Genomic DNA, 25,486 nt, shown 5'->3' with positions numbered 1-25,486 from the left:
ACTAGCCTGGCTCGGGGATGCATCTAACCCGCGACTCAGAAGTTGCTCTGCCCACAAAGCCGGCCAACCACTGCTTTCTGCCCCGTCCAGCGGCTGGGACAGCAGGGATCCCCTGTGTTGGAACAGTTAATAACATTGCAGACTATTGCCACGACGCTAATTTTGCCATAAATTCCTTTATGAAATCCAAAGGCCACGGGGCATTTTATGCAACTGCTCTAAACAGGCCTAACACCTAACAAGAAGCAGTCGCTCCACCCCGCACGGCAGCAAAGCGTTCGTAAGCCTGGGGTCCGGATATTTGCAAACCTAGGGAAAACCGTCTCACCCTGGCGGGTTCCAGCACCACCAGGGAGGGTCTGACCACCAGCCCTCACCTGCACAACTCTGTTCAAACCCTTCCACAAACAAGCGATGGCTCTGCTAATACTGGACTTTGGCTGAAAACCAATCTGCGACAGTTCACGCTCAGTTTCAGTCTTAACAACTTCCTTCCTTCCTAAGGCCTTTCCATCCACTCCCCCTTGCTGACCAACAGGTTTTCCACCACACCTGAGTTCACCTGGCTACTGCTTTAAGATCACAGAGGTACGTGGCTCCTTCTAAGACAGATTCTCTTGGTCTTTGTCTTCCGTCTCCTTGTCACGACCCTTCTTTCCAACCCCTATAATTCCTTAACCAAACTTAAGCGAACTCTAATTCTTTATGTTCATGTGTATCCTACACCATGGGAGCACCCCCGATAACGGGGGGCCCCAGCCCACAGTCCCCACCTGTGTGTCCTCCCAGCCAATGGGAGACTGGTGGGAATGACCTTGATTTTACACAGCAAGGGTTTAGATGATGTAACAGTTACAGAGCCAGCCCCACCCAGCCCCGTGTGAGAGATGCTACAGAGTGGGTCCCAATAAACTCCCCCTCACGTCAGCTGGGAGCTACAGCTTGTCCTGGGAAACAGTGGGGGGAGGGACCGGTGTCTCCCTTAGGGTAGGATCCCCCCCTCCAGTCAGGCCAGAGCTCAGCATCTCAATCCTCTCCCCTCCCCTCAACCCCACCCATCCCTCTCAGGTGGTCTCCCTGCAGGGATCTCATGGGTCCCCTTCATACATTATCCCCTGGATGGATTCGTGGTGGCCCAGCCAGGGCCTCCTAGATCTGGCCCTTTTATCTGCTGTAATTGGCCCCCCCTCCATCCAGCCAGGATGCCCGGCACTTCCGTGGCCTACCCATGGTGTCTGAAGCTCCAGCTGAATTTTTCACTTCCTCCCCCCGACCCTTCTTCCGCCTCCCAGCTCCCCTGTCCTGCCTCTCTTGGCATCTTCCACACCTCCTTCCCCTCCCCATATCCAGCCTCATTCAGCTTCCTCCTCTAGGTCACCACCAAAAGCCACATCCTTCCTGTGCCCCTGCTTTGTCCCCGTCCCACTCTGGAACGGCCAGCCCTGCCATCCAGGCCAAATGCAGGCTGAGATGGACACAGCCTTAACAACCAGGAGATGCTGCCTCACTCACCCAACCCACCTTAGGGGGCTCGAGAGCTGCCCACGGCTACCGGAAAATCTCTGCAGGGGTAAAGTGGGCAGCAAGCAGCACAGCCCTGACAGGAGCTGCCCACCCTAATGACTACGCCACCCGACTGCAGCTCAAGCTGAACTGTGGAGGAGTGGCCAGGACCCAAAGAGGTAACAGCCGATCCCCTGCCTTGCACCCCGACATGCTGCTCTCTCCAGAATCCTTGCAAATGATGGTCTGCGTGAACAGACTGTTCCAATCAGCCCCAGTGGTGCACCACAGGGATGCACCTTACAAGAAGTGCTCCCTGCACCCAACTGAGAAAGGACACAGCCCACTAGCCACCCAACCTGGGGCCATCAGCAGGAATTGAATTCAGGACGTTCAGCATCAAAGCACAGATTTCTGCCTACTTGAGCTAAAGGAGCAGCTCCATTAGCTGACTGCAGTAGTTAGGCTGTTATCCTGTAGAGAGGTTATTTTCTCTCTGTGTTTGGCGCTGGTCCAACCGCTGCTGGAAACCTGTGTCAGTTCTGGCATCCACAATTCAAGAAGGATGTTGATAAACTGGGGAGGATTCAGAGAAGAGCCATGAGAATGATCAAAGGGTTAGAAAACTTGCTTTATAGTGACAGACTCCAGCAGCTCAATGTATTTAGCTTAACAAAGAGAAGGTGAAGGGGTGACTTGAACCCAGGATACAGGCTCCTACTTAGGGAACAAATATTTGATCACGGGCTCTTCAGGCTAGCAGAGGAAGGTCTGACACGACCCAATGGCTGGAAGCTGAAGCGGGACAAATTCAGACTGGATGTAAGGCGTACGCTTTTCACAGTGAGCGTAATTAACCATTGGAACAATGCACCGATTCTCCAGCACTGGCAATTTATAACTCCAGATGGGATGTGTTTCCAACAGATCTGCTCCAGGGATTGTTTTGGGGCAGGACTTTGGCCCGTGTTACACAGGAGGTCAGACTAGATGATCACAGCGACCCCTTCTGGCCTTGGAATCTATAAATCCTCTGCTAGATTTACTGACACGCTTAGCAACGCGCTGTAGGGCAGCCAGGACCTTCCAGCAGGAGCAAAGTTAGGGGAGCAGAAACAGCTTCTCCCAACCCCAGTTCCTCCAGCAGCTCTCCTGGCCTACGAACCCCTTCCTGGGATGCATTGCCGCAGGCCGACTCTATACAAATCTGAGCATCTCCCACAAACCAGGGACGTCCCGGCCCATACCTCACCACTCAGCCTGCCCATGTGCCCGGCGAATGGGGGAGACCCTGCATGGGGGAGAACTCAGGGCAGATAAGCCACTGAACCGGATCCTGAGGGAGCCCAGCAAACCCTGCCCGATGGGTCGCTGGCAACAGACAGGTCCAGAAGGATTGCCATTGCCAGTGGAACACCAGCCAGGCATCCCCAGGGAGTGCTGCCCTCAGCCCCCTGCACACCCCAGATCCTCACCCTGACCAGTCCGTCTGTCACCCCCTACTGCCCCAGCCCCTCGCCTTCAAAGCTCCTACTCTCGTTTCTTCCTGCCAACTATGCTGGGCTCACTACAGTGATCCTCCAATTGGTAGATGCTCAGGGAAACTGAGGCACAGGGCAGCAAAGGGACTTGCACTCACTCAGTGGCTGAGCTGGGAATAGAACCCAGGAGTCCAGAGGCCCATCCTCACCCCATTGACCTCACGCTCTTCCCAGCCACACGCTGTCAACAGTACGCGGGTGGCTCTGCAGTGTTAAGTCCGCCTTCAATATATGACAGGATGGCAGCTGCCACGTAAAGTCAACAAGGTCTGTAACCAAGATTGCACCTACAGCTGGTGTGAGCTACCCCTGGGAATCTTGGCTGCTCCAGGGTGAAAGTCCCGCTGTCTCTTGCGGTCTCCTCACCCCCGCCCCACATCTCTAATCACCTTCTGGGCTCCCCACTTCCTTTCACACTGCCCCCGTCGCCTAGGCCCGCTCCCACCCCCATGCACCCGCCCTGTCATTTTCTACGCTCGAGTCAACCCTTGCTTCCGCCCCCTCCTCCTCCTGTGCCCCCGGTTCCATTCCTCGGAGGCAGAGGGGAATCGCTGCTGGAAAGGGAGCTGGGCTCGGGGGTGCGTGGTGTTAGCTGGTTAAGGAGGAACTATGCTCAGTTTCCAGAGGAGAGACATCAAAAGACAACCCAAGGGTCTGCAGGATGGGGGGTGCTCTCCCCTTGAACCCGTGCTTGCTCCACTACCCCAGTGTGGCACTAGGGGGGCGCTGTGCTGCAGGGAGCAGGGCAGGGGGGCTCAGTAGGGGTCAGCACTAACTCCAAGGGGAGCACGCCCCCTATTGAGTCCCCACCCTGCAGCAAAATGCCCTCCCTGGCACCACTCAGCGGCACTGGGTCAGCGCTGACTCCATGGGGAAAGCGCCCCCAATGTCCCAGTGTGGCGCTAGAGGGCGCTGTGCTGCAAAGTGGGGGGGTGAGGTTAGCAGGGGGGTGCTCTCCTCTTGCAGCCAGGGCTGACCCCAAAGCTCCAAATATCTAGGTTGGTAATTCCAGCCTGCCGCCCTCAAGATTGTCCCTGCAGCTGCAACTGGACATGGGATTCTTCACTTCCTGTCATAAACCATAGCTTAGCTGCTGCATCCCACCCCAGAGGTGGCTGCATTTCAATGCTAGGTGAGCACTCCCTGTATAAACATCTGCCACGCCCCACCCCAGAGGTGGCTGCAACTCAGCAGTGGTTGAGTGACAGTTTGTACGACCTGTCCTACAGCTGTGGAAATGCGGTGTCATTATGATCAATGGTTTAGCTACTGACACTTGGTTTGTCAGTCGATCAGCTACTCAGAATTACTCCTTCCTGCCCAGATCTCTAGACGCCACCCAAACTACACAACAATGCACCACGTCGAGATTTACAAGCCACACGAGGGAGAGCTGAAGCGCCAGGATGAAACACAAATCAGGAGCCCCCGGTAGACGCAACGGAGCTCTTCCAGCCAGATTTAGCCCCAGCTGGGGTCCCTGATGCAAAGTTCTGCATCTGGCTTTCAGCAGGGCAATGACCCCGAGCTGTGATAGAGCAACTCACCTGCTCCCCCAAGAGGGAACGTTTGGCCCCAAACTCAGTATTCGGCAAATCCCCAGACAGGTCACCCTTTGTAATAACCCGCCACCCCAAGACAAGTCATTGGCAGAAATGGAAGCCACATCCTTTGAACCTGCAAGCTGGGAACCCGTGATTCCAGATCTAAAAGCACAAGCCAGGAATAGAACCTGGGTCTCCTACATCCCAGACCCATCCACTAACCAGGCCAGGCTGCTTCTCCAGCCATGCTCTGGCCATATTATGACTTGGGCTTGCATGTTGTTAAGTCTGTCTTAAATCCTACAGGATGGCAGCTGCCATCTCCAGCCCAGGAGCTCTGTACAGGATGAGAACATCAGAACTGTCAGACCGGGTCAGAGCCTTAGCCCATTTAGCCTGGTATCCCATCTCTGACAGCAGCCAGTGACAGAGCTTCAGGGGGATTGGATAGAACAAGGAAATTATGGGGTGATCCACCCATCTTCCACTCCTGCCTTCTGGCAGACAGAGGTTTAGGATTGCCACAAGCATGTGGTTGTGTCCCTGAACATCTTGGCTAGTAGCCATTGATGGACCTATCCTCCAGGAGCTCATCTAATTCTATTTTTTAACACAGTTATCCTTTTGGCCTTTGCAACATCCCCTGGCAATGAGTTCCACAGGTTGACTGTGCATTGTGAGAAGAAGCACTTCCTCCTGTTCATATTAAACCTGCTGCCTATTAATTTCATTGGGTAAGCCCCTGGTTTATGTATTGTGGGAAAGGGTAAAGAACACTTCCTCCAGAGCACTCATGATTTTATATCCTCTGCCATAGCCCCCCTTAGTCACCTCTTTTCTAAACTGAATAGCTCTGTCCTTTCAGTGCCTCCTCATATGGAATCTGTTCCATACTCTTGATCATCTTTGTTGCCCTTCTCTGAACCATTTCCAGTTTCACTACATCTTTTTGAAGATGGGGCGACCAGAACTGCATGCATAGTCAAGGGGTGAACGCAACATGGATTTATATAGTGGCCTTATGATATTTTCTGCCTTATTTTCTATCCCTTTCTTGCATTGCTGTTGCTGGCCTGCACTGTCTAAGCTAAAGAGCCAGAGGCAGTAGCAGGCTTGAAAATCTCTTATAGAGGCTGGAGGTCAGAGCCCCCTCTGCACTAGCATGTGGGTGGTCAGATGGGATTTTTGTTTGAGCCCAGCTCTAGGGAAAGACACAGGCAGTTTTAGGCTTTAATTTAAAGCTTTCACCAGCTGGATCCACACCCCCAGACCTTTGGAGTCAGAGAGTGAAACTGACTTGCTAGTTTTAGCATCCCCCAGCAAAACCACAACAGCACAACAGCAGTGAACGTGACCAGCAATAATCCCTAGTTCTGCTCTAGCACTGTTCATCCATAGATCTCCAAAGCACTTTTCACAGAGGATGGTATCAAGAAATAACTAGTGCCTTTATGTTTGTGGGCTTCTCTTCCAGGGGCTGGTTCTCTGTTGAAGGCTGTTGAGAAACTGAGCTGAGACCCAAAAAACTTGCTTCACACAGAGGGGCCTCCATACAGCCCTGGGCTAGGATTGGCTCTTGGGCTACGCCCCAACTGGTGCCATCAATGGTCTAAAGGGGAGAGGAGGCGAGAGAAGCTATATTTTAGCCAATCAGAAAGCAGGTGATTTGCATAAGCTCTCTGATTGGCTGGTCAGAGGTGATGCAAAGGTGCTCATGGTGGGCTGCAGCCAATCACCTGCCTGCTCCTGGTGTAAGTGTCAATCAGCAAGTTGCTAATACCTGTGGTCCCCATGTCAGTGGGGTCTGTTTTTGGGGGGCTGGGGAAGACCATGGCCTGCAAGAACTAGGCCTCGGACCTGTCCCTGCAATCGACATCGGGGCCACGGGACACACAGATTTGCACCACCCGCACCCCCAGTTTAGGTCACGCCCATGTCCCTGAGTGCACCCCACCTTTCAGGAGACAGGAGCCCCAGATTTTTAGGGGCAATCAGGGCTCTAGACCTGTAAGGGACCTGGAACAAGGATGTTACTTTGTACCCCTTATATTTACCTTTGAAAAGAGCTGAAAATTTGCCCCAAAATAATGTTGTTTTTTTAAATAGGAGTATCGGGGGGAAGGCGGGATGAAATTTTAGAAATCTGTGAACAACACACTGACCTAGCTTTGTACTTAGCCTTCACCAAATAGCCTCAGAGGTCAAACAACAAACATATGACCTTTCCCCCCAAAGCCTTTGTAGACACTCATAATTCATATTCTCCCAGCCAGGAGACAGATGCTGTTTTGGGGGCAGCCCTGAGCTCAGGGCCCTGATACAATTGTCCCTCCTTCCATGTCACACCCCCGTCATCACCTCTGCTTTTTCAGAGAGGGGAAACCGAGGCACAGAATGGCAACTTGCCTGAGTTCACCCACTAATAGAACCCACTTCTCCCACTCTGTCCACAAGGCCACACTCCCTGCCTTTCCATACCTCCCATTCTCCCATGGTCTGCGTGAAACAAGCTGCCGGCTGTGACCCCCCGATTATATTGTAGGAGGATTGCTGTAAACAGGCAGTTAGAACTGACACAAAACTCCAAGGCAGCCTCTACAAGCAGATTTTGTCCTTGTAGATCTAGCTCAGTTAAAGGTGTGATTTTTTTACCAATGATGTTGTATCAGTCCAATCCCTTGTGTAGGCACAGTTACAGCAGAACAAAGAATAGTTTATTCCCCTTCCCATACAGAAATACCAGCATAAGCAGACTTGGCAGAAGGTGATTTTTAGTTTTTGATGTCGATGGATAATATGGACGTTTATTTTTAAGCATTTTGATCGATTTAACTTTTCACTGTGACGCAAAAATTATGGGGGTTCCAGACAATGGGAGGGTGAGATGATAATTATTCAGTGACAGTGGACACAGATTCAAAAAGTTAAAGCTTCACAGCCGTTATAACACAAATTGTCAACATCTTGTCAAAACCATGCAAAGTAAATATTCTTAAATCACACTCTAATAATTTCTCAAGCAGCGTTTCTTTTTACTTTGCCTGTCTACAAGTATTGATTGTTATCGATGGAAAGAGTTTTTCCATCGCTCTGCGTGTGTGTGTGTGTGTGTGTGTGAGAGAGAAACTGATGTTTATCGACATTTACCATTAAAAATGGAATTCTTCCATGCCTAGGTATAAGGCACCTTTATATCAGTATAACTATGTCAAAGCTCCAGAAACGGTACTGCTTTGACTACATGGGGATCGTTTAAGTGAGACAGCTTGTGTGCAGAGACAAGATAGGCGTAGTTTCTCTCTCTCTCACATACACTCACACACACACACACACACTCTCTCTCTCTCTCTCTCTCTCTCTTCCAAATCCTGCCTGGTTTCATCACCACCATCAAACCCCCAGACATGGCAAATCTCACCAGCTACTGGACAGCGACCCAGATCTGAACGCCCCAGGACTGCCGGGGGTTCAAAAGCGACCCCCTCCCTCCACAATCTAGGGTTCTAGTCCCCCCTCTGCCACTGGATGGTATCGGGTAAGTCACTTCCCCGCTCTGTACCTCAGTTTCCCCATCTGCGAACCAGGGATGATGACACTCATAGACCATGGCCCAATCACTTTTAAACAGATGCGTGCGCGCGGCCCCCAGTGACCGCTCTGTATGCCGCGCCCTCAACTGCTGGCTGCTACCAAAACCTCAGCAAATCCTCACAGGACTGGGAGAGAGAGATAAGATAAGGATGGGGGTGGGTGGTAGGGGCTCCCTTAAGGGCTAAGGCTCCTGGTAGTGGGTGGGTGTCAGGGCTCATGGGCTGGGAGGTGGGGCCTGACAGGGAAGGTCAGGAAATTGATGCCCCGCTTCACTTTAAATGGAGTTCCATAGCCCCGAGAATACTTGCCTCGGAAACTTGACTCTTGTCCCACTCTGCTTTTCCCTGAAAGACTCTCTGGAGGACGGGAGAACTTCAGGCTTCTTCTACCTGTGGGAAAGTCGCACTACAGACACATGAGGCGCTGAGCGGGGTGACAATGGGCCACGGTTACACAGCTGCTTTTTGCAGAGAAGAATTGGGCTTTAGGGATAGTACCTCCAAAGAGGACCATGGTATTCGGGTGTTCAAACCACACAGGAATCAGGCACCTAACTTCCTTGGCTCTGAAAATCCCAGCCTGAATTCAGCAGAAACAGCCTCTGCTCATTAGACCATATCTCTGGTTTGCTTGTGTAACATGCTGTCTAAAGGCTGGTTCACAGAGGGGGGGGCAGGAATAGCTCTGTTGGTCAATTTCCCCCTAGAGGCAACTCTTAGTCATGCCATGCTGCCCCTTCACGGCAGCTCTGCCAGAGGAGAACAGCCTGCTACTGCTGTTGGGGCGTGGAGGGCCCCCTTCAGTTTGAGTGGCCGAGGGCTGTGCTTTGGGGCTGACAGTCCCCAGTTCAAGTTTGGTGTGATCTCCCTTGCTGGAATGTGCTGGCTGCCCTCTAGATGATGTGCTGGTGGACAGGTCTGTGCCCTTTGTTCTGGTTTAAAAAGGCCTGAAAGGTTTTCGTTTGGATTTTTTTCAATTCTGCTTGTTTTGCACCTTAGAAACATCAAATCTTGTTTTCCATGGAGGTCTCCTTGGATGACCCAGTGATGTCAAGTGCTTCCATCCTTAACTGAAAGGAGATGGGGCTGTTGGATCTTTAACAGAGAGGGCTTTTCTCCCATCTGTTCGTTAGGTGTTTGAATGAGAAGTGTGTGACCAAAAGCAAACATCAGGTTCAGCCTGACTTGAAGCCATTTCCCCCTCTCAGCCAATGAGGTTTCACTTCTTTGTGACCTGCGAGGATATAATCCAGTCACGTATCTGTAATGTGAATTTCCCACAGGTAGATAAAGCCCTAAATTCTCCAGTCTGCCATAGAGTGTTCCAGGAGAAAGTGGAGCTGGACAAGAGTCAAGTTTCTGATGCAAAATATAGGCAGGAACAAATCTTTTTAAAAGGGGCAAAAAGTTCTTCCTCATTTTCATCCAAAAGCAAAAAGCCCCAGCTGCAGTTTTTCCTGCTTGGTAGGTTTCCGGGAAGTGAAAGGGTTCAGAGTGAGACGTGGGTATCATCTTAACACTGCTGTCCCACATGTGATTGTTACAAGCTGAACTCTGGGCTCTCACAATCAAAGCAGCATGGTCCAATGGCTAGAGCACTGCACTGCAACTCAGGAGACCTGCGTTCTAGCCCTGGCTTTGCCACTGGCCAGCTGGGTGACCTTGGGCCACTCCCTTCCCCGCTCTGTGCCTCAGTTTCCCCTTCCACCCTTTGTCTACTTAGAGTTTAAGCTCTTAAGGGCAGTGTCTGTGCAGCACCTGGCCCAATGGGATCCTGATCTTGGTTAGGGTGGGGTGTCTGGGCAGATACCCCGATGCTGTCAGGGTGTTTCTTCCAGCCACAGAATCTGTCAGCAACACACAAGGTGACCCTCTTGCCACCATGGCTCTGGGATCACGGGAGGGGGGGTTCCATCTGATACCCTACACACCGCATTGGGGGGATGGAACACTTTGTATGGGGGGTGCTGAGAGCCATTGAACAAAACTGTAAACTCTGCATATGATGGAAACCACTTCAAACCAAGGGGTGCCGCAGCCCCGCATCCCTAGCGCCAGCCCCTATGCACCCCATCACCCTCGGCAGTCATTCACACCTGCAAAAAGCCACTTTGCCTGAGCTGAGGCCAGGGAGGATCGGTGCGGCAGGGAATCGGGTCCAACCTCTTTTTACTTGTAGACCAAACACATTTGATCTGGGATCCCTGAGACACAATAAAACTGGGATTCCCCTCCCCACCTGCCCCCTTTTTTAGAGTCACTTTCCAGCCTAGAAACACACTTTTAAGCTTTCATTTAGTAGGTGTATTACGGTATCAGAGATGTGCTGGGTGCTGTACGGACAAAGAGCAAACCCCCAGGAGCCCAGGGGACCCTGCACTCAGAGGGAAGACCCTGGGGTCTGTCAGGGCAGGATTAAGCCTTCAAGACCCTGGGAGTGACAATGGAAAAATCATCACTTAAGGGAGCAAGGTGCCCAACTCCTATTGAACTGGAGCCCCTAACTCCCTTAGCCCCCCGTGGGAATCCCAAGCCAAAAAGTCTCCAGCTCCCAGGGTTGGCAGCTCAGGAAAGCCCCTGTGATGCAGGCCGGCCTGACCCCGAACAGGCGGAGACGCGGGCTGTGGGGGAACGTTCCTGCCCCAGATCGATGGAGAGGCTGGGAGAGAGGAGGGGCCCGGTAGAGGGGCCATGCCTGGGAGGAGCAAACATCCACATGTCCTCCTCCAAGCTCTCCTCAGCCAGGCGCTGACAAGAACCTGGGCAGCTGCTAGGTGGGGGCAGAGCTGAGACCAGCCTGCTGCTCAGCTCCCTCTCGCCGTTCCCTTAGGCCTCCCCATCTGTCTGTCCATCTCTTTCTTCTAGTCAGATTGTCAGCCCTTGGGGGCAGGCACTGGGCACTTTTGTTCTGTGTTTGTACAGCACCTAGCACAATAGAAGGGGAGGGCCTTAGCACTACCGTAATATACCTAATAGCAATAAAACCATACAGCCCATAGCCTCCTAGGGTCCTGGTCCATGATGGGCTCCCAGATGCTACCATAATACACCTAATAGCAATACAAATGTACAGCTCCTGGCACCATGGCATCCTGGTCCATGACTGGGGCTCCTAGGCATTACCATAATACACCTAATAGCAATAAAAATGTACAGCACCTGGCATCACGGGATCCTGATCCACGACTGGGGCTCCAGGGCAGATGCAGCCAGAGGCTGCCTGAAGGGGAACTGGGGGTGGGTTGTTTTCAAAGGCCAAATTTAAAGCAGCAAAGGGGAGAGAGGGGCAGAGACTGGAACTGGATTTAAGCTCCTTCCATCCCCACAACCTTTCATCCAGTCACCCCCCACCCGCCCAGATCCCTCTCACCCCCTCCAGCTCTTCTTCCCTCCTGCTTTCACCTCCCTCTTATACAAACAGAGCCACACGGTCCTGATTTATTCCCCTGGGAGACATCACCAAAATACCACACAGCCGGGCAGGCTGCAGAATGGTTGACGCAATCTATGCTCAAAGTAGGTGCTATGGATCGGGACTGAGGGGCAGCGGTAGAGCTGGGGGGGGAGGGACGCAGCACAGAGCCGATATAGCAGGAGGCTGCAGGTAGGGATTGAGGGTCACCAGGAGACCAGGGAAGGGGAGTCCAAGGCTAGGATAGCAGGGGGCTGCGGGTTGGGATTGAGGGGCGAGTCGGCACTGGGTCAGGGCACCATCCCTACCTCACCTCATCAGAAGTCTCCCTTATTCAGGACCAAGCAAACTCAGGTGCAGTTCAGGTTCAACCCCCAACCCCTCCCCACGGCATCAGTGACACCAACGTGAGAGGGGCACTAGCCCTGCCTGCTCAGAGCACTGGCATTTCACCCCCTGCCAAGGCCCAGGGAGAACCAGGCTCTGGCCACTGCAACCGAGCAGGCTCTGAACCCAAAGAGCCAAATATGCCCCAGTGATGTCTGCTCCAGCCCTTCCTGCCTGGCCTGGATCGCATTGACTCTAAGAGGCTGGCACCATAAGGAGCCGCCAATTGGCTCCGAGATGCTGCATCAACTCAGCATCCCGTGGGGAATCGCTTCAGAGAGACGTCCCCCTTTGCCATCCCCTTCACCCGCCAAGCTCCACTCCACAGCTTTGCTGCAGCAGCTGCAGCGCCTGGCTTGCATAGGACAGGGTGGAGAAAACTGGCTCTACCGGGTCCCCCTCTGGTATCTCCCCCATTCCGTGGGTCCCCACCTCCCGTCAGCTGCCCGGCGCTAATGAGATGTTAGGGGGAAGGCTCTGATCTCATGTCCCTGTAGCTGATACAGTCACACCTCTGATCTGCCCCTATGGGCCCTGGGGGGCAGAGAATAGCCACAGCGCAGTGCACTCCAGCTATATCCCTATCCCCCTGTTTCCACCACAGCGTGGCCTGCGCGTGACTGGCACTCAATCCCTGGGTCACTACAATGACAATCCTGAGACTTAGTGACCTTTTCTGACTCCCAGGGGGTTACTGCTGATTTACACAGGGGTGAGCAAGAGGGGAAATCAGCCCCGACTCTCAGACACGAGGCTGCACCAAGCACGTTTCACCCCCACCTTCGGACAGGGGGCCGGAGCAGAGTTATGGGCGTCTGGAGCCTGAACTGCATTTCCCGAGCTCCCCTCAAGATCGCGGCTTGGTTGGTTACGTCACGGTGATGCAAAGGGTGAGACATGGGTGGACCAGGGGCTGGCTCATGCCAAGGGCCCCACGTACCTGCTCAACACTGACAAATCCATGGCTGGGATGAGCCTGGCTCACCGGGGTGTTAGTATCATTCTACACCCTGTTCCAGAGCTAAGCATGTGTTTAGTGTTTAGACTGTAGGGAATGCTGCCGGCATTCGTCTCACTTATAACGTCTGTATCCCCTAGTGGAAGGTCCCTATCTGAGCATTTGCACTGTGCCTGTGTAAATCACCAGACAGGAGAGGGACATCAACTGGTTTATTGGCTACCAGCGTTGTCTTTGGTGAGAGATCGAACGTGCGACTGACCGGGGGCAAGTGGCTGGGAGTAACCTAGTTATTGCTGGGATTCTTGGGTCAAGGGACCATCTATCACCCAGGCAGGCCCCTGTGGGTGGGGAGATGGATGAGAGCACTCAAGGGTCTGTGTGTGACTCCACATCAAGGCCGTTGCAGGGCCAGAGGAGTTTACACTTGACAATTGGCTGGTGAGATCTAAGTGTAGAACTCTCAGCCCACGTGGGGGTTGTGCCCTGCCTGATACCGACCAGGACACAACGGTTTGATCCACGGTTAGACAGCTTGATCCTGGCATAGTCGTGACAGGATTCTCACACCACAGCGCCATTAAGTTGATAGATCAGAACCCCAGCGCCACGACCGTTTAAACTTGATGTTGAGAGTTTGAAAGGTTAAAGAATTGACACAATGAGCGAACCCCAGCCAGAGCGAGGTGCGGGGGAGAAAAGACCTTGAACAATGAGATTTGGGGAGGGGAACAGGAGCCGAGAGCTTTGCTCGTAAGTTGTCACCAGGCGCTGGGGAAGGAGAGGTTGTGGAGTCCACTGGGGAGGAGCCATCGCAGTGGAATGGGTCTGACTGCAGCACCTGGCAGCCCAGGAAAGATGCGAGCACCAGGGACCGATGGCGGAATTGCGGAGCAGGGAGACAGAGGCAGCGAAGCAAAGAGCACCCCGTAGATGCATGGAACGAACAGCAGCAGTCAAACCCAGCGAGGACACTGAGGAGATGACACAGGAGGCAGATGGAAGCACAAACAGTGCAAGTCAATTTACCTGAGCAGTAGAAAGCAGCTTCTCCAGCCCGTGAGTGCACTCCCCACATCACATGGGAGGGGGAGAAAGTCTGCCCAGTTTATACAGAAACTGACTGCACAGCAGAGTTCCTGTCCATCTTCGAGAGACAACCGTGGTTTGCACAAGATCCCAGCGGATAAACAGATGCCTGTCCTCTTAACTAGATTAATGGGGAAAGCCCAAGGACTTTTTAATGACCAGGAGGAGAAGGATGCTAAGGTGTATAAGAAATTTAAAGAAAATGGACTGAAAAGGTTTCGATTACCCCGAGCCCCACCGATCGAAGGGTAGAAAACTCAGAATGTCCGACAACATCTCTCATGTTGAATGTGTAAAAACGTGTAATTTTAATGTGAAAATGGATAAGGGGGCTGTGTGCTGAAGGGGATTGTGGAAAACTATTTGATCTGATGGCCCAGGAGCAATTGTCAGGGGTAGTTACAGATGAGGTGAAGGCAGCCATCTGTGACAAAAAAATCCACAGTTTTAGAGGCTGCAGAAATTACTGATGAATCAACAGCCCACAGGGAGTGGGGGGCAAATTGCAGGGGAAGGAAAATACCTCTGTTCTCCAGGTTAAGAGGGACAGGAAATAAACCTAACCCCAACTCTGATGATTAAAAAAAAAACCCAAGGAAGTCCAGGGTTTAGCGCCCCCTACCAAAAGGGAAGGCAGATAGTCTGCCATCATCGTGGGGCTCCCGGCCATATAAAACCACATTGCCTCAATCTTAAAGTAATCCCACCTCCCACCCCAGTGACTGCCACGCCCATCGCCCCAGAGGCAGCAGTAACGCAGAAGGAAATCGCAGTGACCTGCATCAGGACTGAGCCTTGGGAGAGGAGCGAAGAATTTATTAAGAACACTAAAGTAACCAGCGTAAGTTGTAAGGGCTGGAGGGACACGGCATCCCAAGCCACTTTGGTCTCAGAAAGTTTGATAAGAGAAGAGGACAAGGTTCCTAGGGAGAGTTTAACCATATTAGATTTGGCTGAATCTCTTATAACCATGGCCTCAGCCAAAGTTTACGTCAGGGAGAAGATTTTAAGGAAGATGCTGTGGGCGTCAGGATCTACTTCCCGCTGCTGTTTTAAGAGGTAACGATGTTGCAGCCACGTCTATCAGGTAAATATCATGACTCGCAGCAGCCAGAAAGTGTCTGGCTCTGCCTCGGCTGCGGATAGCAGTGGGCGCTGCAATGGGCGAGGGGGAAAGACGCCCTCAGTCCTTTGCCAGCTGAAATTTGTCCCCAGAGGAGGGTTTGGAGAATCCATCGCTTTGCCAGAGAGTCTGCTCTTAACTTGCGTGCAGCCCAGCAGGAGTTTACGGAGGCTCAGCGGCGGGTCCTTTCCAGTACATGGAGAGAAAGGCGGCTCAGGACAGCCTGACTGGTGGTGTGTTTTCTAGGAGGGGGTTTGCTGTACGGGGAGGCTCCCATTGGGAGAAAGAGGCGTCCTGGTGAGGTTTACAAGCAGGTGCTTGTGCCGGATACAGACGGGATGCAGCCGCTCATGGCTGCCCTTCTGCTGGACACTGAGGGGTGCAGAGATTATATTGGCAATAAAATCACTGTCAGGGCTGCATCTTATGTCAGAGGCGTCCAGGGTTAAAGGGACCCTGCAAGGGACTTTTGCTGCCATAGCCCATCAGGAAGGAGAGTCTGTAGATATTGTGTGGACCTTACCCAGACCTTCCTGGAATGGAAAAAAATGTACGTACCGGTGGTGGTGGGTTCTGCCAGCAGGTACCCAGAAGCCACAGCACTATCTGATCTAAAAGCTGAAACTGTGGCTAAGCACCATTTTAGCCAGGTAGGTTATCCCTGGAAACTCTTGACAGAGCATCATGCAAATTTCATGTCTGTAGTTTTCAAAAAGTTATGGGAGTTTTGTGGAGTGAAGCAAATAAAGGCCCTCCGCAACCAGACAGACACTAGTGGTCTGGCAGAAAGATTCAGTAGGACGTTGAAGTCTATGCGGAGGATGTAGGTTACCTGGTGAGAGAATGACTGGGATGCACTGCTCCCTTATTTGCTTACCAGAGTGTACCCCAAGAATCTATGGCATTTGCCCCCTCTGATCTCCTCTATGGGAGACAAGTGAGGCGACCCCACGATTTAATTTGAGGCTCTTGGGAGGCAGGACAGAGGAATCAGGACAGCCTGTAGGAGAGTGAGTAAGTCACTTTGTTTTAAAGAGAATTGAAAAGCTATGGCGGACCTAGTGCGTCAGAACCTTGGAAGGAGTCAGGGGTGTTAGAAGCTTGGTATGACAGGCAGGCTGGGGAAAGGTCTTTTGATATCAGTGACTTGTAGTCATGTTGATTCCAGTGAGGAAGAACAAGATGCAAGATTGTTAGGAGAGTCCTTTCGAGGTGAGAGAGAGAGAGAAAGAGAGAGAGGTTGTTTATGATGGCAGAGGAGCTGAGCAAGCAGGACATATTCATAGATTGAAAGCTTACCACGAAAGGGAACTAAGGGAGAGCATGATTTGTTGTGCTCATGCGGGCACATTTCCTGCTGCTTTCATTGATCTGGTCAGGGAGAGTAAGGAAGAGACTCCTCTGGAGAGCACTGAGATTTGGGAGGGTTTAGACCCGACCCAAAAGTGGGAAATGTTGGCCCTTTTGAAACACCACAGGCAGGTATTTTCCAACCAGCCAAGTTTAACTGACTAGTGCATTCCGTTGAAACGGCAGGGCCACCCTACCCCTAGCAGAGTGTAACATATCGAAGGAGAAAGGCAAAGACAGATTTGGGAGGAAGTGGAAAGCATGCTAGATCCGGGAGCGATGGGGGGCATCTCCTGTTGTGATGGTACCTAAAAGGGATAAAAGATTGTGTGTGGATTTAAGAAGGGTGAACGCCCTCACTCAACCTGAGTCTTGCCCCAAACACTGGACAGGGACCTACTGAATCTGTTGGGGGGTTCAAAATTCCTAAGCACTCCGGCCTTGGCAAATTCCCTTTGACGCCGAGGCCCAGGAGAAGGCAGCTTTCATAATGGACTCTGGCCTATATGAGTTTAAGGTTATGCCTTTTGGGATAATCAGTGCAGCGGCAACCTTTCAGTGAGGTGCTGCCGGGTTTACTGACCTTCCCCAGCACCTATGTAATGACTTGGCTATTTTTAGCGGTTCCTGGCAAGACCCCCTGAGCCATTGTGGGAATTGTATTGCAGAGGCTTAGAGAAGCCAGCTGCAGTGGCCAGGGTTCCAAATGCAAGATGGGGGCCGCAGGGGCATGTCACTGAGGATGCAGGATGGGCAGTGGGTTTGTTCGCTCTGAATAGAAGCCATTTAGAGTTGGCCTGTCCCACAAACCAAGAAGTAGGTCCAATCCTTCATGGGTCTTGCCAACTTTGACCGGAAGATGATAAAGGGGTTTAGTGACACTGTGGGCCCCATAACAGATCTTTCAAAAAGGGGGAAGCCCGACTGGGGGATGGGGACTGAGGCTTGTGAAAAGGGCTTCCAGGACATAATGGAGGCTTTGTCTGAAAAGCCAGTTTTAGTCAGCCCTGATTTCTGCCAACCCTTCGGGGTGGGTACTGGTGCTTCCAACATTGCAGTAGGCACGGTGCTAATGCAGGCTGGGGTGGGGGACAAGAGGCCCCCATCAGGTTCTTGAGTAAAAAAAAACTGACCCTTGCTGAACAGAACTATGCTGTCATCAAGAGGGAAGGTTACACCATCGTTGGGTCTATTAAGCAACTTAAGCCTGATCTCTAGAATAGAAAATGTAATAATATACTCATCTGGTCGCACCAGGCCAAAGGGACCAGTTCCAGAAGACTACACTGGAACCAGGCTGTGCAGCAGTAGGACATGGAAAAAATCCAGATCAAGGAGCAAGAAAACGTAATGGCAGATGCTTTTGTTACCTGCATGCCAGGCCTACACCTTGTCAAGAATAGGGGGAGGCTGAGGAGTATTCAGAAGTGTCGGTGACACCTCTTCCTACACCTTGTTTGCATTAGGGATGTGATGCTGGCAGACCGGGTCCGGCTCCTGCCAAGGTCTCCACTGAACACTGACAAATCCATGGCTGGAACCAGCCTGGCTCACCTAGGTGCCAGTATCATTAAAACAGGGATTAGCATGATAAGAATATGTTCAGTGGTTAGACTTTAGGGAATGCTGCCGGCATTCGTCTCATTGATAGTACCCGTATCCCGTTATAAGGGCATATTTAAGCGCTCGCACTAAACGCCTCTGCAGCTGTGTAAATCAGCAAAAAGGAGAAGGACATTAACTAGTGTGAAATGCTGGTCTCCAGCGAAGGTGAAGGCCCATCGACACCAGATGGACTATTGCGGAACATTAAAGAGGACAAAAGACTTGTTGTTTACTCTCCTCTCCTCCTAGTGAAGATGGAAACTTGCAAGAGGATTCGTCCCATCAGCTGAGTCTGCAGCTCAGAGCAGAAGTCGGGAAGGGAATAAAAAAAAAACCCTAACAAGAAGGAACTGGATATTTATCCTGCTTTGACTCTGGGGAGGCAAGAATTACCAGGTTTCTGCCAGCGCTTAGCCTGGGTTAGCTCACGGAGCTTGCTTATTACAGGAGCTTTGGTTACTTTTTGAAATTTAAGACTGGAATGCCCTCGTGTGTGTATGTTCACCTGCTTTAACCCTGTAAATAACTCTCTCGTTTCCTCTTCCTATGGAATAAATCGGCCAATAGTTCGTTATAGGCTTGGCTAGGAGTGTTTTCTCTGGTGTGAGATCTAAAGTGCAAGTGACCTGGGGTAAGTGCTCGGCCCTTTGGGACTGGGAGTAACCTGAATATTGAGCGGATTCTTGGGTTAAGGGACCATCGATCACACAGGCAGGCCACCCCGGGATGCGAGACAGACCAGAGCACTCAAGGGGACTGTGTGTGACTCCACATCAAGGCAGTTATAGCGCCTGAGGAATTTACACTGGATAATTGGTTGGTGGGATCTAAGGTTCAACTCGCAACCAAGGCAGAGTTTGTGCCTGGTTCTCAGCAGTCTGCCCTGAGGTTGGTATCACGCTCTTCAGCCACTGCAGGACAGATTGACATAGGCATGGGGGGGAGCCTGAGATCGATTCTGACCTCAGTCAGGACCCAAACCTGCACCACAGACATCAGCTGTGTCAGGTGCTAGATCCACTCCCTTACACCTGGGGTAAATCAGGAGTAACCTCGCCAACACCAAGCCCCTTCCCTCCATGGTCCCTGGATGTCTTGCTCCTCGGGGCTGGTTGTTTGAACTCTCCCGGCAGCGAGCAGCCCGGGGCAGCCTTAATGAACGAATTAGGACGCAGATCTCCCCTCACTCCCTGCAGCATTCCCCCAACTCCATCCCCGATCCCCTGCTGGTCTCTTTGGCTCTAGCGCCCCGGGCTCCTTGCTGACTCCCCTCCAGTGCGACCCAGTCCCAGCTGGATTTGAGTGGAGGAGAGGCCATCCGGGAGAGAACAGGCAGCACCCAGCCCATGTGGGGGACGGGAGGGCACAGAGCAGAGCCTGGAGATGCAACAAGAACCCCTAGTTGGGCTGCACCCACCAGGGAGTGTCGCTGCTGGAAGTCAGGCAGGTTCGTAGATAGCTCGCGGCCAGAAAGAGTCTGCAACCCAGACACCCCTGGGTGCAACCAGCAGAGGGCATCAGAGGTGCAGAGGGGTTGACAGCGTCACGTGGCAGGGAAGTCTCCACCAAGAGCAGTAACGTGCCGTTCGTTCTAACCAGCGTGAGAGGCACGTATGGAGGGTATTTAAGCCATTGTGTGTCTGCACGGTTTCATTCAAAAGGGCTCACGGCTGACCCAGCTGGGGGAAGAAGTTTAGCTCACCCGAAGTCTATCAGATAAGACAGTGGCTGGTTGGCTCAGTCTGGGCTCTAGAAGGCGGGTTATGATTTTATTTTAGACGGAATTAGTTGTTTACAATCGTTCTGCCTTCCTTGCACCCAGGTTCTCTGCTAAGATAACTGATACTTGGTTTCACCACAAGCACGGCTAAGGGCTACAGTGCCCTGCAGAAGAGCTCGGAGCGTCTCTTTCTCCAACCGACGGCGGCCAAATAAAAAGCTATTCCCTCACCCAGATTCTCTCTCTCTAACCTCCTGGGACCCACACAGCTATGACACCGCGGCCAATATCCACGGGCTGGGAGTTCAGTGGCGCAGTGAGTGGAGGCAGAACCGGCAAGCCAGGGGTGCTGTGTCTGGGGGAACAGTGGATCCGTGAACTCGGCGAGTGGCCAGTGAATCGGGGCTGGGCACACCGGGGAAGGCCCAGGAGTGGGAGTCTGCCAGTCGCTAACCTGAGTGGGCTGAGCAAGGAGTGCTCATGTTGCCCATGGCCAGTGGCCCGTGGCCGGCGACCCACAGCGGGTATAGACAAGGCTTCCTCACGCTAAGGGGAGATGGTAGCGAGGTATCTCACAGCCCCGGTAACCCGGGAAGCGTCACCACCCACATGGCTCCAGAAGAATTTGGGTCTCCCCGAAGCAACGCTAGCAGCTGCACCCCCACAGAGGTGTGGGGAGGAGAGAGACCCTCGCTCGCGCTGGGTTTCTCCATCTCTGTGGGGCAGGAGGCGTTTTCCCATGTTAAGGACGGACAGAGCCAGGACTCAGCAAAGCGGGCGTGACCCCCCCACCCCACCCAGCACAGACAAGTTTTCTTAACAGCAGCCCCCCCACAGGCACGAGCCACACCGGTCACTCATCGCTGCAAAACCAGGGGCCATTCTGCAAGTCGGCGAGCACCCTGTGCCCCGCATCATCGACACCTGCTCCCCGCAGAGCCTGGTCCCCCCAGCACCGACAGAGACAGAGTCCATCCCCCCCTTCCGGCGCGCGTTTTAAGAGTGTACATAGGCCGTCTGGGTAGAGCAAGCCTAGCTTTTGGGGTGAGAGAAGGGTAACAAGCAGCCCAGACAGCAAGCAACACGGCGGGGGTGGTGGTGGAGGAGAGGCCATGTCACGCACTTGTGTGGGGGAGGGGGGGCGCTAAAGGGGGATGGAAGCTCGTAGTGTGATAGGGACAGAAACCTGATCGTGCGGGGAGGGAATACAGACTCGGGCGAAAGCAGAGAGTTCCTACGCACGCTGGCCCCTCGCCAGGCTCAACGCCCCGAATGAACAGGAGATTACCAACACCAAGATGAGCTAGACTGGGACAGGTGCATTGCTCGCTCCCCCAGTGCCCCCTTGGGGCATTACCAGAGAATAACGCCCCAGCTGCTGCAACCCCAGTGCTACACCTGCTCCAGGTGCATACTTGCTCTGCACAGCGCCCCCTTGGGGCATTACCAGAGTATAACGCCCCAGCTGTCACAACCCCAATGCTGCACCTGCTCCAGGTGCGTGCTCATTCCCCCAACGCCCACCCCTCCAGGGCACTGGGGAGGGGGGGAGAAATAACGTCCCCAGGTACCACAGCTCTGCTGCTGCAGCTGCTCCAAGCCATCCCAACCCGACCCACGGGAGTCAGTAAAAGAAGCTGGCTTTGTATTCTGCCTGAAGCCACCTGGAAAGGAAAGCGATGAGCATACACCCGACCACCCGCAGGGGGCGCTGCTGCCAGCATGCAATGCAGCTGCTCTCAAGCGGCTTCAACAGCCCCCCACATCCTCCTGTCAGTACCCATTGCCATCACCCCCATCTTCGCTTCATGCACCTGGGGTCATGCACGTCACCCCCACCTCCCTGGGGGCGCAGGCATGCGGCTGGGGCTGGGCGGGGGCAGCCGGAAGCGCGTGCACGGCTGCCTAGGGCTTTGCCGGGCTCGCCGGGAACAAGCGGGGGGGAGGGGAGGTCACAAGCACGTGGCGTAGCTCCGTTACCTCGGTGGCAAAGATGCAGTGCTCCGTCTGGTCCGGGATGATGTAAATAGGACGATAGGGGCCTTCTTTGGGGTACCCAGCAGGGGCACGGGAGAAGATCAGCTCAGATTTCTTACTGCCAGGGAGAGAGAGAGAAAAACCAACAGCATGAGCAATGGGGGGGTGGGGGGTGGGGAGGAGATTACACGGCAGCAGCAAGAGGGCCTGAATAAATCCTGACCATCAGGAGACGATACGTGGGGGGCATCGTGAGGTCACAGCCAATGACCCCTGTTTGCTGGTTAAAGGGGAAATCTGCTTGTATGGGTCTGAGTAGAGAGACCAGAACCAGCTGTGCTGTCCAGTGGTTGGAGTCCGGAACAGGGAGCCAGGACTCCTGGGTTCTACTCCCAGCTCACTGTGCGACCTTGGCTGAATCAAGCAGATTAAGGGAATTACGTACCCAGCTTCCTTTGAAATTGTCATCAGGAGTGTGGGAGGACCTAGGCACCTCTGGATGGGCCAGGGGTTTTCAACCTGTCGTCCACAGACCCCTGGGAGTCCACAGACTATGGCTAAGGGGACCACAAAAGGCAATTAGTGATTTTCAACCTGTAGTCTGTGGAATCCTGGGGGACCAGAGACTATCGCTAAGATTTCCAAAGGAGTCCGCACCTCCATTCAAAACTTTTTAGGGGTCCTCAAAAAAAAAAAAAAAAAAAAAAAAAGAGGTTGAAAACCACTCTTCTAGGTGCTGTACTTTTTTTTTATTGCTATTAGGTGTGTTACGCTAGCGCCTAACAACCCCACTCATGGCCCGGGTTCCCGCTGTGCCAGGCGCTGTACAAACAGCAAACAAGAAGATGGTTCTGCCCCAAAGAGCTTCCAGTCTAAGTAGAAGACAAGAGACAACAGCTGGGGAGACAAAGACAATAGCGCAGGAGGAAACAATCAGACAAAGATGGTCAGCGGACAGGCTGTGGGCACTATGGCAGAGGAAAGTTGGAAAGACAGCCGGCAAGGAGAACAATGCAGCTGTTTAAGGGAAGCTCCTTCCAACCGGGGCCAGTCTCCCTGGCCTGACTGCTAACCCAGTCCCAATCCCTCCGCGGATCTACAGCATGCATCCCCGCTCAGCTCAACCTCAGCCCGGCCTGTGTCCATCTCTCAAGCCAGCCAGGAGCTGCTAGAGTTTGTCAGCTCTGAAAAATCAAGCTGGCAAGGTCTCCAGTAGGGCAGGCAACGCGACGCCCCGAGGCTCCAGGCGCTTTGATATCAGCCTCTCCGAGTCCCCTGCTCTGCAGACACACACCTGGCTGACCCGTGCCAGGGGAATAAGACCATGTCTGCGTAGAGCTGTCTGGACTGAAGGTTCTGCCATCCTGTGGGAAATTCTGCTATTTCGTTCAGGATGGTGGGCGGGCGGGCGGGCAATAAAAAATTTCCACACAATGAAAAATTTCAATCTGGAAACAGCAGGAAAGGAGGTGGGGGAAACAGTTGAAGGTTTTTGACAAAAAGTTATTTTGAATTGGCCTGTACCGAAATGGACTTCTTTTTGGTAGGGGGAGAGGGTGCGGAAAAGACCATTTCACCCAAATGTTGTCAGGAAAAAAACATTTCATTCAACCAGCTCTGCTGCATAGGGTCTGTGGAATGTAATTCCTATTAAGGAGCTGCCTTCGACTCAAAATTTCGACTCTAGCCCCCACGTTCAGCTCCCCCCAGTAAGCGTTCACAAAACTTAACGGCAACATAGACCACTGGCTAGACCATGGGAGGTATTGTTAGCCAATACATAGGTGTTAAGCAGACTGCACAGATAGGTGTTACACACCTGGTGCAAATAGACATTAGACATGCATGTAAGTTGCATCTTATGCTTGTCCACACAATTCTATTCACCCATATAACGCACCCCACCCTATTCTGCAAAGCTGAGGTCAGCTTTGGCTTAAACGTAGAAGGCTGTCAAAGCCAAGACACATGAACCGCATGTCCCAGCACCGGAAGGGACACACCTCGATGCCCAACTGGTTTGCAGCATAGGATCCAAAACAAAAAGAAGAGAAGTACAGAACAAAACCAAGTGAAGGAACTGTGATCAACTGCTGGGTTGGGTGTTAGCACTGGGTAAAGAGTTTTGTAACATCAGACTGTAAATTCTAGTAGCTGAAATGCAAATCTTTGAAGCGCATCTTCTGTGTAAAGTGAACGCACTTCTTTTCATATTGTACTGTTTTATCCTTAGCAATAAATGCGGCCGTTTGGTTATTTGGTCTCTTGAAAATTTAAGAGCAAATCTTGAGTGCAAGGTGGATAAAAAATGACAATTTATTTTTTTTTAAATAAAAAGAATTTGATTTTTTTACATTTCAGTTATAATAAGTAGGTTTGTTTTTAAAATAAGATGGTTTGAAAAGAACTCTGAATTTAATGCAAAATGTATGTTAAGGCCTAAAAACGTTTAGTGTCAAACTATTTAAATTTTAAAAATGCTGAATTCATGAGCCTCTATAAAAAAGTTTGAATTAAAGACGCTTTTCCATATAAAGAAAGAATCAAGGGAAAAACATCTAACTTTTGAGGTCCAGCTTTATAAATACGGCACAGTAGATCATGTACTGTATTAAAGGCTTGTTTTGTTAATAAAAATAAAAGTTACATGCTGTTGTGCGTGCTTAATTAAACCCTGTTACCATGCTAATGCAGCCTGACACAAATCATGAGCAAAAAGTTAATTATCTAGTAAATAAGCAATGTTGTTCACCATTTCCCAGTATATTAAAACTGTACAATTAATAAGAATTTGGAAACATTAAGCTATATAATTGCTTAAATAAATGTTTATAGATATAGTGTACTCTCCTAGGCAGCAAAAAGATTTACCAAATGCAGAGTAAAGGCTCTATTTAGTTATAAGTCAACATGTTTTAATGGTTTTATCAGCCAAAGAGAAAGCGCCTTTGTTTAGAAAATGACTGAAGTACAAATGGAGAAGATGATTAAAAGTGACGATCTAAACTGCAGCACTCCACTTGGTGATTTAAATCAATCCACCCTACACGAATGTAGGCAGATCATTGGAAACACCTTTAGTCAATACTATTTAGATGGCCTAAAGATGCAGACAGGCCCCTAGCAGGATTGGCAAAAGCGCCTAACTCCCATGGGTACTTCTGAAAAAAATAGACACCTGGTGGGGTTAGGTACCTACATACCTTTGACAGTCTGTCCCTAGATTCATGACAATAGGGTTTTTCTCTTTAATATTACAGAAGAAGCAGGAAAATTTCTCTTTTTAGCAATTGGCTGTCCCAGTGGTGAAAACCTGAGTGCTAAACGAAACTCAAAACCACACTGTGCAACTAACTAGTCTGATAAAACTGCTCCAACTGAGCTGAAGAGTAGGGGAGGGATTTAAAACACGCACCAGTGTTACCAGCCCAAGCATTAAAAATAAGGAGTTGGTTCGTATACTCAGGAGAGGCGCATGCTTTGGCTAAAGACAAAAGTTGGATTGTTATAACTGTACTTCTCCAACTATCCCAGGACAACAACGGTAGTGTGATCACAGAGATAGGATATGGTAACATTCCTTGGCTTTTCTATAGCAATTTTCATCAGCAGATCTCAAAGCACTTTGCAAAGCAGGTCAGGATCATTATCCCCCTTTTACAGATGGGGAAACTGAGGCACAAAGGG

At 51.7% G+C, this 25,486-nt stretch overlaps 1 protein-coding gene across 2 annotated transcripts in view; it reads right to left on the bottom strand.

The window, feature by feature from the left end:
- Positions 1–25,486, bottom strand: part of DLL3 (delta like canonical Notch ligand 3) — a 235,760-nt gene that overhangs the window by 110,289 nt on the left and 99,985 nt on the right. For both annotated transcript variants that reach the window (XR_010921532.1, XM_067557309.1), the window contains one exon: positions 21,803–21,917. Coding sequence is in view for 1 of the 2 variants with exons in the window: in XM_067557309.1 (XP_067413410.1) it covers positions 21,803–21,917 (115 nt within the window). In the remaining variant the exon portion in view is untranslated. The remainder of the gene's footprint in view (positions 1–21,802; positions 21,918–25,486) is intronic.

The sequence above is a fragment of the Emydura macquarii genome, unplaced genomic scaffold (genome assembly GCF_026122565.2).
Source record: "Emydura macquarii macquarii isolate MOO-44397 ecotype Brisbane River unplaced genomic scaffold, CSIRO-AGI_Emac_v2 contig_1790, whole genome shotgun sequence".
NCBI classification, from domain to species: Eukaryota; Metazoa; Chordata; order Testudines; family Chelidae; genus Emydura; species Emydura macquarii.
Note: the sequence above shows the minus strand (reverse complement) of the source record. Positions and strands in the feature narration are given on the sequence as shown.